The sequence below is a fragment of the Excalfactoria chinensis genome, chromosome 4 (assembly GCF_039878825.1).
Source record: "Excalfactoria chinensis isolate bCotChi1 chromosome 4, bCotChi1.hap2, whole genome shotgun sequence".
In the NCBI taxonomy this organism is placed as follows: domain Eukaryota; kingdom Metazoa; phylum Chordata; class Aves; order Galliformes; family Phasianidae; genus Excalfactoria; species Excalfactoria chinensis.
In genome coordinates, this window is record NC_092828.1 from 83,486,004 (window position 1) to 83,498,418 (window position 12,415).

General features: G+C 42.2%; 1 protein-coding gene across 6 annotated transcripts in view; it reads right to left on the reverse strand.

The window, feature by feature from the left end:
• Positions 1 to 12,415, reverse strand: part of KLHL13 (kelch like family member 13) — a 65,476-nt gene that overhangs the window by 41,563 nt on the left and 11,498 nt on the right. For 4 of the 6 annotated variants that reach the window (XM_072334386.1, XM_072334383.1, XM_072334385.1 and 1 more), the window contains one exon: positions 8,831 to 8,889. The exons of the other annotated variants lie outside the window; for them this stretch is intronic. In XM_072334386.1, the coding sequence (XP_072190487.1) occupies positions 8,831 to 8,850 (20 nt within the window). In that variant the 5' untranslated portion in view covers positions 8,851 to 8,889. The remainder of the gene's footprint in view (positions 1 to 8,830; positions 8,890 to 12,415) is intronic. 6 annotated transcript variants of the gene reach the window in all.

A 12,415-nucleotide genomic window follows, 5' to 3' on the forward strand; every position in this document is an offset into this window, starting at 1 on the left:
AAGATGCTCAGATTTCAGAGACGTCATAGGTAGGCACGAATACACACACACAACATTGTAATGAGGAAGAACAAGTATTTCTACTGCAATAGAAAGTTCTCTGTGACGGATGCACTCCTGACTAGCTTCAAACAATGCAGGATTTTTCAGCTGTTAAATTTGCTGTTACCTGCAGAAATTATACTGTTACCTGCTCTTCAGATTTCAGTATGCATTTATTTAGCACATTCAGTAACGTTACCAAGCCTAAAGCGCAGCTCAATAAAACAAACCAGAGATTCAAAGCCAACAGCTTGCTGTACAAGATGAACACCCAAGCAAGACTGGGTATCTTTATTTCCCAGCTCAGCCCCTTCCACTGCATGACCATTCCATAAAAAGTGCTTGATTTTCAACTAAAACCCGAATCTGTGACACATCCTTGATGTCCAAATGCAATAGGCAGAAAAATTATCAAGCTGCACGCATGGGAAGAGAATAACAGCACTGTGGGGTTTTGTTTGGCTTGTTATTCTGTTTTAATAGTGTGTTTTTGGTGTTTGGATGTGGGCTGTTTTTAAGGTAGAAAGTACTAGCAAGGTATTCAGCACCCACCGGGAAAGGTGCACTTCCCCTTTCAAAACTAAGCTGCTTTACTTATCAGTCAAATGAACTAAACAGATTCAATCCACCAAGAGGAACATTTGGCATTTTCTTCTCCTTCCATTTATGAATCAGTAACTTTTAATTCTTCCATACTTGGCTACATGAGAGATTACAGGTGAAAGTTATCAACAAACAACATTTCTTCGCAGTAAGGAACACATGTTTATTTATCAACAGATGGCATCCTTGAACAGACTACGAGAGGAACTTAAAGACAGCATTGTTACTTTAGATGACAACCTTTATTTTGAAGCATTTATTCAGATGATCGGCTGCTAGCTACAGCAGATTGAACTGTGCAGTAAAATGACTCACTTCCAAAACAGCTCCTCAAGTTTTCCAAGTTTCTGTGCATTATCAGTTTAATAACCATGCCAGTGTGTACCCAGAAGTGACGTGCAGTTTAAATACAAGGTCACAGGGGAGAAAGAGTGCGGAAAAGTTCCATTCTTCCCCAAAGGGAAAAATGTTACAGCTGCGATTTGAGCAGACTGCTTGAGATTTCAGGCTGTGAACCACCTTATCACAAAGCACGAAGATGCTTTGGATAAAGCCTCTTGAAATTTGATGCATTCCAACAAACACTAAAATGTGCAGGAAAACAATTATTCATCCTACACCCACCCAACAGTTGCCATCAAAAGATGAGTCTGAACAAATACATCACCAGCCAAGCAACAGAAGACAAGAGACATGAAAACAAAAGGGAAAATGGCAATCAGCATGCCATTATGTTACACTGCCAACAAAGTCACCAGTTGGAGAAGTTCCCCATCTTGTATTTTCAGCAAAAACAGTTCATAAAGTACTGAGAAGAGCACAGAGCAGCCTGCTTTCCCAAGCAGCTAACCTGTCACCTCATCTCCAAGCAGAGAATCGTACAATCATAGAATGGCCTGGGTTGAAGAGGACCACAGTGACCATCCAGTTCCAACCCCCTGCTATGTGCAGGGTCACCAACCAGCAGCCCAGGCTGCCCAGAGCCACATCCAGCCTGGCCTTGAATGCCTGCAGGGATGGGGCATCCACAACCTCCCTGAGCAACTTGTTCCAGTGTCTCACCACCCTCTGTGTTAAAAAGCTTCCTCCTAATATCTAACGCAAACCTGTCCTGTCTCAGTTTAAAATCATTCCCCCCCCATCATACCCACCCTCATAAACAGAATGATCCATGCCACTGAGGTGGCTGACAGCAATAACTTGCATCACCTTTTAGATGAGAGCCCATACACTGAGGTGTGCTTCACATGGTAGAACAAACTAAGTTGCAGCCAATACTGCCAAAATTCTGTGGAATCCACCTGACATTCTGATGAGAAACTGCATTTTTCTTTGATGAAAGGAAAATAGGTTGCAAGAAGTTACAGAACAAATGAGACATCTTGAAACTTATATTCAGACACACCAACTGCGTGCAGTCCTTCCCAGCGCTCTCTGCTGAGCTTTCTAAAGCAGCTGGTAAAGGCTATCAAGACCAACAGCAAGTAAACAATGTAAAAATAAACATCAGCTGAAAAGTCTGAAGCTAAAGAACAAAGATAACAAGGATTTTGCCAACCTCAATGAAAAGCCTTTAACCCAACCGTATGCATGCAAATAATTTACTGCTCAGCTGGGATGTGTATTTCTACTACTCCCTTCACCACCTTAAGGTTCCACTAACCCTCTTCCATTTGCAAAGTCAGGATCTGACCTAGAGTGCTTCTTTCTGAATGACAGGTCTCATATTCATGAGTACATTATAAACACAGGGAGAACATGTAGGAGGTAGTCAAGATTTCCAACATCTAAAATATAGTTGTAGAGAAGATGGAGGTACCCCCTTAACAAGGACGCATTTGGTTTTCTTTTACTTCATTAAAGTCCTTCCTAAAGAGATTGTGAAGAGATGTTTCCAATGAAAATCAACATTAAGTCACTTTTGTCACCTCAAAGCATCCCAGACAACAAAAACACTCTTGTATAAAGAAACCAAGACAGTAAAGTTCAATAGTTCTCTTTGCCTGGAAGCATCAAAGATGAAGATGAAAGTCAAAGCTGAACTGGATCCTCAGACTTTTAATATTATAAAGCCTCAGGTGAATGTGACAACACTTGAATTAAATTAAGCATTTTGGATGTTCTTCTCTATCCATATATTACTTGGGAGTCTTTGGACAGTCTGCATTTATGCTTCTCATCTTGCCTGCAGTACTGTATCATTAGGGATGAGCAGTTTTGGCAATCTGTTTGCAAGATGGGGGATAGGGAAAAGCATTTGTTTGCAGGAACTTCTCCCTTGGCAAGGGAGTGAACTTACAGGAAACATGAAGAGGTGCTGTTTCTCAGAATGAACTGATTCATACAAGTAAGACTCTTCAATGCATTCTATGTATTAAGTGACTTATCAGTTCACACCATCAGATCCATCAGGACGGGCAGAAGAAGCCATCTTCCACTAGTGTGTCTGCACAAGGAGCTGCTGTCCAATGGGTAACTTGTCAGAAGCGTTTCAAAACTGCCTCTTCAAGATGTAACCTATATCCCCTCATTATTTATCCCAGTAAAACAAACAAAAAAAAATAAATCAACTTTCACAGAAATATTTCTAGTTTCAGGCAAACTCCAATTCTCTGAAGCCTTTGAGACTCTACTGAAACATCTTCCTGCCTCATCCCTTCAACCACATTATTTACTGCAATGCATTCACCCAATACTCCTGCTTCTCTCACCACATCAAGCTTGAAAAGCTGCTTTTTAATGACCTTAAGGGCTCAGCTTTGCTGTATTTGCAACATTTGTTCCCCTTAATTAGATCAACCATAGGCAAACTGTCCAACAAGCAACTCTGGTTTCTTTCATGTGATCATTATACACAAAGGTGCCTTAAAAAAAAGCAGTGATAATTCCTCCTTCAAAACAACCGTAAATGTGACACATGGCACCAGACATCAGCAATTAATACTTGTTCTGAGCCATTCAGCTTGATTTGCTATCGATCCCCCACCTCCATTCCCTTTTATTTTGCTCTGAGTTGTAAGAGTTTAAGATGAAAGATGTTTGGACTTACATTTGTACACCAGCAGCGCTGGTCAGATGAGTATGCAAACAATATATTGCCTACAGAGGGCTTCTGCAACACAAGAGATTGAGCTGCACTTCCCGCTGCAAAGATATTACAAAGCTGCTGCTACATTAGAAAAGCCAATGCATTCTCTCCAAGGCTATCCAGTTTAGGCTCCTTGAAGCAAAAGTGATTACTTTTTAAACCAAGTTGTGTGAAATTGTCCAAAGTCCAAAATAAAAGGAAGATACTAGTTCTGGGGGAAAAAAATGAATAGAAAAACAGCTCCTAGCGCATAGGGGAGTTCATTACAACTCAGAAACACACACTGGGTCAGCTCAGACTCCCTGAAATATCATTCACAGACAGCATCATTTCAGGTATGCTGCATATACTAAGAAGGAAGTGAAGCTGTTTAACAGAACAGGATCCACTGCACTGAACTCCATAAAACACCGTATTTAAAGTCAGTGCAGGTAATTCTTGTTTTATGTAAACCATTCTACTGAGAAATTTGCTTCTATAGCAGACAAGAATATTACTAAAGCAACCTATAAACATTTAGCTTGTAAAAATACATTCCAGTATGCAGAGGAACAGAGAATGAAATAGTACCAGCGCGTATATTACAAAGCTCCAGAAGACCTACTGCCTTCTCCCTGTATCACCCTGAAATGCAACCTAAAATGCCCCAGGAGGACATCTACACACAAGCTAGTGCACAACATAGCAACAGCAACCATTAACGATGCTGTACAGACAGCAAAAGCAGCTCCTAGAGCTGTTACAGGCAAAAAGAAGAGCCTTCATATAGGTTTGACAGCATTAAGACTAATCTCAAAACCATTCAGCAATTTCAGCCTGTGCGCAGCACTTACAGGAGCACAATCACGCTTCTGTGCTCCTGAGCTAAAGCAGGATTATTTTGGTGCTAAGCACTCGTCAGCTGTGCCCTAACAGATCTCTGCTTCAGACAACCCACACTGGGAAGTCTCAGGCTTCAGAACTTGAGCTGATGAACTGAAGACAACCAAACTTCAGACTGGCGCCCTTGCATTTAACCCATCATCTCAGGCCTGGCTGCTACGACTGCACAGCTGACAGCCTGAGCCAGAGAAAAGGCAAAGAGCTCCTCATGAGCACTTCACATCCTGTGCTCATCACAGACAGGATGGGGACCTGATGCTCACCTGTTCCTACCAGCAGCTGTGTGACACCACATCAGGGCACAGCACAAGGACAACTCAACCCAATGCACTGAGATGGAAGTAGCAGAAAGAAGTTTTCCCAAGCGAGGTGTGTCAAAGCATTGCTCTAAATGAAATACTCTCTTGACTTACAAGTCAGACAGACATCTGTTTCATGCCTGGATTTGCATAATGAAACAAACTTTAATTCTCATTTACAGCAACATGACTCAAAATGTTATCAAGCTGGCCACATCATAGTAAAGTGATTTAGAAGCGTCAGTAAAACGTTCAAATCCTTACAGATTGAACATTCTCAGTGTCCTGTAAAGGACTCACATCTCACCCTTCTCCAGTACAAGTCCTCTGTCATTCATTATTTCAGCACATCCCAGCTCACTCAGCACCTATACTTAAATCACTGCTGGTGAAACAGAGTCCCCCAGAGTTTGATTAGGTGAGCACCACATTCAAAACAAAGCAAATGAAAGCATATAACAGATTATCTAGCAAATATGATACAAGTAAAAGAAGAATCTGTATTTTTTCCACTAAGACAACAGAACAACATTTGGATCCAGCTTGTCACATACAGCCCTGAGCTACTGATTACCAAGGGCACAGCTCAAGTTCCTATTACCATGGTACAAATTAGACTTCCTTGACCACAGGGAGATGTCAAGTAGAACAAGGCACCCTCCTTCAGCCTGCCAGGCTCAAAGAGCAAAATCAACACAGCAAAGGGGCGTGCATCCCTGGATTTTGGTCAAAGATGCTTTTTAATACAATCTCAAGTTAAATGTTAGCCAATATATATATATATGAATTAATTTTTGTGGTTAACATAGGACTCAATACTGCTAAATTGAAAAGCTTGTCGTACACTTGATTATCAAGTTGACATTTGAACTGAAGTTGCAGTATGCTCTTTAAGCCCTTGAAAGCTTGCTGCTTCAGCATTCAAAGGTGAAACGTTTTCCACTTTTAACCAGAAATCCTACACATTGAAAACTGAATGGTAATATTTACAATGCAAACGCTGATAACAAGGAAATAGCAATTCCCCTTACACAGCCCACAAACTTTCTGAAGCTGTAAGCATCACACTCACTGTTGCTCAGAAGCTGAAGCCTAGGTTATGAATGAACAGAACTGAGAAAAGAACCCAGTGCCTGCACCTCCAGCCTGCAACAAGGTCTCAACTATTCAAGTTATCTCAATAAACCTTACTAAATTCAACCTAGCAGCAGCCAAGTAAGAACTAATGAAACTAACCAGCTATTTGTCACCTCTAACTGCAGCTGCTAATGCTGACATAGAGTCTTAATGTCAGCAGATCCGGAACCACTGTACACAGTGGATGTCACTGGCTGTAAGCCTCATCCACTCTTAGATATCAGAGTTAAATATCTTAAATATCACCTGACCCATCCATGTGCTGAAGAGTGTGAAAAGCTGACTGCTTTGCAGCTAAAAGGTCCTTCTCCACAACCAGCTGAACAAACTAACTACTAGCCCTACAAGGTAACTGCTGTGCATTTGTCTAGAGCCTTCTCTGAAAAATCACCGCTCTGAAATACAACCAATGTCCTAACAAAAAGAAAACTGCTGTTCAATCAGTAATAATGGCATCACTAAGGAAATACTGCATTTTAGTTATGAAGGCTGATATTTGGAACCTACGCTATACTTACACCGATCAACCTGATAACAAGGAAAATATCAAGTACTGGATTTACTTCTTAAAAGCAGAGTTTTCAGAGCTCTTTACAGCAACACCCAGCAGGAGAGCAAATAAAACTAAGTCCAAAGCTAAGCAGCAGGGATAGCTGCGGTGAGGTTTGGAGAACATAAGCACAGGCAGCTTTAAGAACAGCATCACCCACCACAGGATTACACAAGCCTAAGGAAGCAGCAGAGCCCAACCAGCTGCTGCCTCCCTTACCAGGTCACGTGCAGGGCTGCCACGAGATCACTGAGGCTGAACAGAGCAGTCAAAGAGGCGCAGGAACAAGCTCTGCACAGCGTACCTAACCAAGGAACCTTATGAGCCCTCACCTGAAGGGGAGAACGCTAAGAACATGTGCCATTGCTGCTAAAATCTGCTGCTCTAGTACCAGCAAAAGGCACCACAGAAAGTAATACAGATCAAAAATATTATTACTGTTAGAGGTAACATGAACAAGAGATATACCAGGACAAGGGGGGAAAAGTTTAAAGTGGAAGGGGGTAGATTCAGACTAGATATTAGGAAGGAATTCCTTACTATGAGAGTGGGGATACACTGGCACAGGTTGAACAGAGAGGCTGTGAATGTCCCCTCTCTATAGCAGTGCTCAAGGCCAGGCTGGATGGATGGGGCTGTGAGCAACCTGGGCTAGAGGGAGATGTCCCTGCTATAGCAGGGGGCTGGAATTACATGATCTTAAAGGTCCCTTCCAACCCAAACCATTCTCTAATTCTATGATCCCACATTATTACTGCATGCAGCCAACACTGACACAGCCTTCAAGGACTTTGGCCAGAAGTCACACCGCCTCCCGGGTAAGTCAGGTGGATCAGCACAAGGATTTCTCCTGCTGCTACATAAAAGAGCCAGCACCTAGTTAGGTCTGGCAACAAATCCTCCTACAGCCTTCCAAATGCTCCAACAACCTTCCTGAAGTGGGAAGCACAGCCTGGAAGAAACCAAGAGGCAGATGACAAGCAGCCAGTACTATCTGGAGTTACAATTCCTCTTGACTGAAAGTAAGACACAGTACCAGCTACTATTTGTATTCGATTCACCTCACATCCCAGAACAAGGAAATTAACCATTAATTCCTTGCCACCACCATCTCATTAAACTACTAAACCTTATCTATGAAAGTATGCAAAGTGCTGCAGCAAGAAGGAAGCACAGAAACCTTTCTTAGATCTAATTAAAAGAAGGTCTATGTAAGAATGCAGACTGATTTCTGCCTAGGAGTTTAATTTACTACTACTCCATTATAATAAAAGGAGACCTTTTTCCCCAATTAAAATCTCTTGTTGTGTAGCAATAATATAATTGTAAAAAAAATAATCAAGAATTCAAGGTATTTGTAAGTAACAGCTACCTTCTAAGTTGAGTTTTAACTATTCAGTGTCAAGAAAAGCACTTGAAGTTGTCCACAGATGCACCATTCCCCTATATAATTATCACCTGAACAAAGCAGTAGACCCAGAGTATAAAAGAACTTACGGTTCACCACTCAAGACCACATTACTCATGTTATACTTAAAGCCTGAGGACTATCATAGAAAACCCTGAAATACTTTTTCATTCTCAACTGTCACTGGAAATCTGGCAGAAAAGCCAGGTAATTCAGGTGTAGTTATGTCTTAGCAGAGGTTCTTCCTTTTCCTATCATGCATTGGGAACACAGTTGAGCTGCTTGCTATCAGAACGCTGGTATACTGTAGCAAACTGAATGCTTCCAGTAAAGCTTTTATAGACTGCTTCTGCTCCATCTTCTTTGGGTGAAGCATATCAGACTGTCAATCAAAATTAGACAAGGACAATAAAGCATTAATAACTAAGATATATTAAACAAATAGTGCCCTAAGCACAGTAGAAGCACTTCCCCAAGCACTCTGTTAACCCTGCTAAAGGCTACACATGGAACACACATTAGAGATTCTCACCAACACCTACAGAACGGCCGACAGAGAAAGCCTTTGGTAGGCTGATATTATAGAGAAGTTCAGTATGGCAGTTAATCATTTATGAAACCATACAGATTCTACTGCTCAGTCCTCCAGCTCTTTATTTGGACCTTGAGCTTTTGCCTACACTTCCCATGTAGGGCTCTATAGTCACATTTTCCAGAACCAAACGAAAACTCCACACAGGCAGCAGTTACTCTAAAGCAGGAAGGAAATACTCCCATATTTACATTTAGGGCTTTTTAGGAACCCCGTTTTTTTTACTCACAAAGTGTCTCTCCACATCATCTCTGACGAGCAGAACTACCTCCTCAGTTCTTCATGCACCTGCAGTCAAACAGAACAGCGTTAAAGCAGAGTCGCAGACAAACATCCACAAAGAGCGTTTTTGTCACTCGGATCCCACGCGTTTTCACAAAGCAAACCAAGGTTCAATACTAAACAATCACACACCATATGACTTCTTCCCCGTTTAACTTCCTACAGTAAAATGACAAACAGAAAGGAGCAAGAAAACAGATTCCTGCTTATTCCTGCTTGAGTGTATGAGACTGTTCCTTGCTGCAGGAAAAAAAATAAGGGTGAATTATGAAAACTAATCAAGTGAACTGAGAGAGCACATGCCCTAGATTTTTTAAATAATCTCCTGGTTTAACCCAGTTGTTCCTGAGCCTGCCTATCCCCATGAACCCGTGCTAAAATGGAAGCTGCAACGCATTAAAGTCACTATTTTAAGGGTGAGATACTGCTCAAATAAGTTATGTACAAGACAATCGCTTCAAAACGTTGGCCTCTTCTGTGCAAATTTAATGAGTTCCACTTTTGAGATCTAATACAGTTGATCAAAGAGTGACAGCCTCGTTAGTTGGTTTTGTAATGTCTCATGGGTACGATATCTTACAGCCATTAATCAGAATGAAAGGCTGTAGCCTATCTCTAAGTCTGTGAACTCGTTCCTAATTGAGGATACAGAGATAAAGCTGTAATATTTAAACTTGCTGACATCCTTTAGCAGTAAAGCATTACAAAATCTAAGCTACGCAGCGCCCACAAAAAAGAAAGCCACAATTTGATTTTCAGTCTTCTGTATATTTCACATTGTGAGGCACAAGTGAGCAATAAGAGAAGCTATAGGAATCACGTACTTCTTTGAAACTCCTTCAACAGCCCCAAGGAGAAATTTCTTGCCACTTTTAGCACTCAAAAGTAAACGAGCATTGGCAGACACATTCACAGAATAGTAAACCTAAACCAAGATTTGAAGCAGGACACCTGATAACAAAACCCAAATTTCTTCAGGTCATCCTCTCCCACAAGTGCTCTGTGCCATCGCAACCAAAACTCGGAGTCCAAAGAGCAAGCCACAGAAGATGCCAGAATAGAAATTCATCTAAAAAGTGGATTTTGCTAAAGCAAATCAGAGACATTTAGCAGCGGGCATTTGCACGTAATACTTGTAAGCATGAATTATAAATTCAGTGTGTGCCATAAGAGAGAGCACCCAACAGAATGGCTTGCAAGCATTGAGCTCAGCTGCTCCCATGCACCAAAAAGAAAGCAGCTGGTAGAACAAGGTGCCTCTAAACTCCTGGTGTTACTGCAACCAGGGACATCCATGGTCCCAGCCAAATATAGGTTTCCCTCTACTAAACATGTCTACTCAGTAAATAGGATGATTCCACCTCTCCATCATAAGACACTTTAGGACTAAATTAACTCTGAGTAAACACAGCTGGCCTCATCCTGGGCAAACATACAGGTGGTTTTGTATATAGAGCTATACAAGTTTCCATACACCACCTCTGCGAGGTCAAAGCAGCATCCTCTTAATGTGGTCTTCAACAGGACTGCTGATCTATATGAATTAACTGCCACACTCATTCTAGCTGGATGGAAGACTAAGAAAAAAAACCTGACCTTTCCATTACAAATTGAAAATGAATAATAACCGTTTCCATCCTTCCTTTCCACATCTTTCCCTAAATAGGTTACTCCAAGTCTGCTAAGCTGCAAGTCCGTTAAAGTTGGTTTTGGAGCAAAATGCAATAACAGCACACAGCAATCTTGCAGTGTGCCTGATGAAACTTAACCCAAGTTCCTGAATAGACAGGTTCTCCCTTCCTCCAGAAGGAGCTAAATACTACAGAGTACCAAACCACTCAGTCATCCATCCAACTGGCCCCAGACCTGTCACCTGGCTTCAAACCAAGGCTTTGCCAGTGACACCCCTGCAAATCTCCCCCCCTCACCCACAGGTTTCTTTGGGGTGAGATCTAAGCAAAGTGGCTTCTCTGTGATCTGCTCCTCCTGCTCTGCTGGTGAAAGGATGCCAAGCCAGCTACATCATGAGGTTTAAGCTGAAATCTTGCTCTTGAATGTGAGGCTTTTTCTTAATGAACTGCTGAGAGAACAGAAGCAGCTCCTTGGTTGGAGCTGCTTGGCTGGCACACAACAGAAAGTCAGACTGAATGTCACACATTGTCTACCTGGACACTGTAGAAAGCTCAAGATTACAGAAGAGAACAGCACAGTGCGGGGTGGAACAGCTGATATACACAGCTGCTGAAACTGATAACTGAAACCTGCCTCTTAATTGCCAACCTCATTATCACAGAAATTCGGATGGTTCAAGCTATGCATGAACCTTTTTCCACCACACTTGGCAAGGCTTGCTTTCAACTTCAACAACAGAGCTGCCATCACCTTTACATCCCCACCACTGATCCGCCTCACCTCACCTAAACAGGAGGAATTCACACCTCTGCTCACAGCCTGACAGCTGCTCTCTATGAGCACAGAAAGGAAAAATGATCAGTGTCATTAACTGCTCCACAGCAAGAGCTGTCAGCTGGAGCCCTCCCTGCTGCACAACTGCCTCATGTCTCTGCTCTGTGCTGCTTTGCTGGTGCTGCTGCTGCTCATTGTGCTGCTTCTCCATAAGTGCTCCTTGAGCAAAAACCACACGTTTTGCCATCATTCTTTCAGATACACACGTGTACATATTTATGAACCATTACTTCCTACATAACCCATTACATTTGTTGTTAACAACCTTCAGTGTGAGCTTAGGGATACAACTTTTAGGAGTGGTGTGGTTAAGACCCATGTAAAACTGATGAGCACTACACAGCCATGTTCAACTACTTCTAATGCAGACCACACAATAAAACCACACCACGTGCTGCTCACACACCAGTGCACGCATGGCAGACACCCTGTGAAATGGTTCCATTTTCATGCACGTATTCCATCATCTGCTCAAAGGCTCTGAAGTTTTACCAAACTGATCAGTGAGGCTTCTGTGGGTCACTTGCTTCAGCAGCCAGCTCTTTAGAGGCAGAATGAGTTACGCAAGGCATGTCAAAGAATGCACCAAAGGCACACAGTAAGAAGCCATGGCATGGGTAAAGGCCACACATTCACGATGGACATACATGAGCATACAAAGCACAGAACGAACATGAAAAATATGCTTGACATGTTTCTTAAGGTCTGTCTTCTGTCCTGAGGTTTCCATCTAAGTTGACTTAGTTCAGAAGTTGTAAAGCCAGGAGATGCTCTGATTTAGCCTGACCTACAGCAGAACTGCAGCCCATAGAACAACAGAACAGAACTGCTGAAAAAAAAACACAGGACAATTAAACTAACAGTGAACAAGTGGCTGAACTCTAGCTTGGGAACGTTAATTAACGTGGAACTACATCCTTAAACTTAGTCTGACTTAACTACTCACTCAATTTACACCAAATGCAACACATCAACCAACAGCTGACAGAAAACCACAGCCCAATACAAATAACTGCCTTCCATCAGATGAGCAGGCTGGTCCCACTCACCTGGCACCAGCTACACC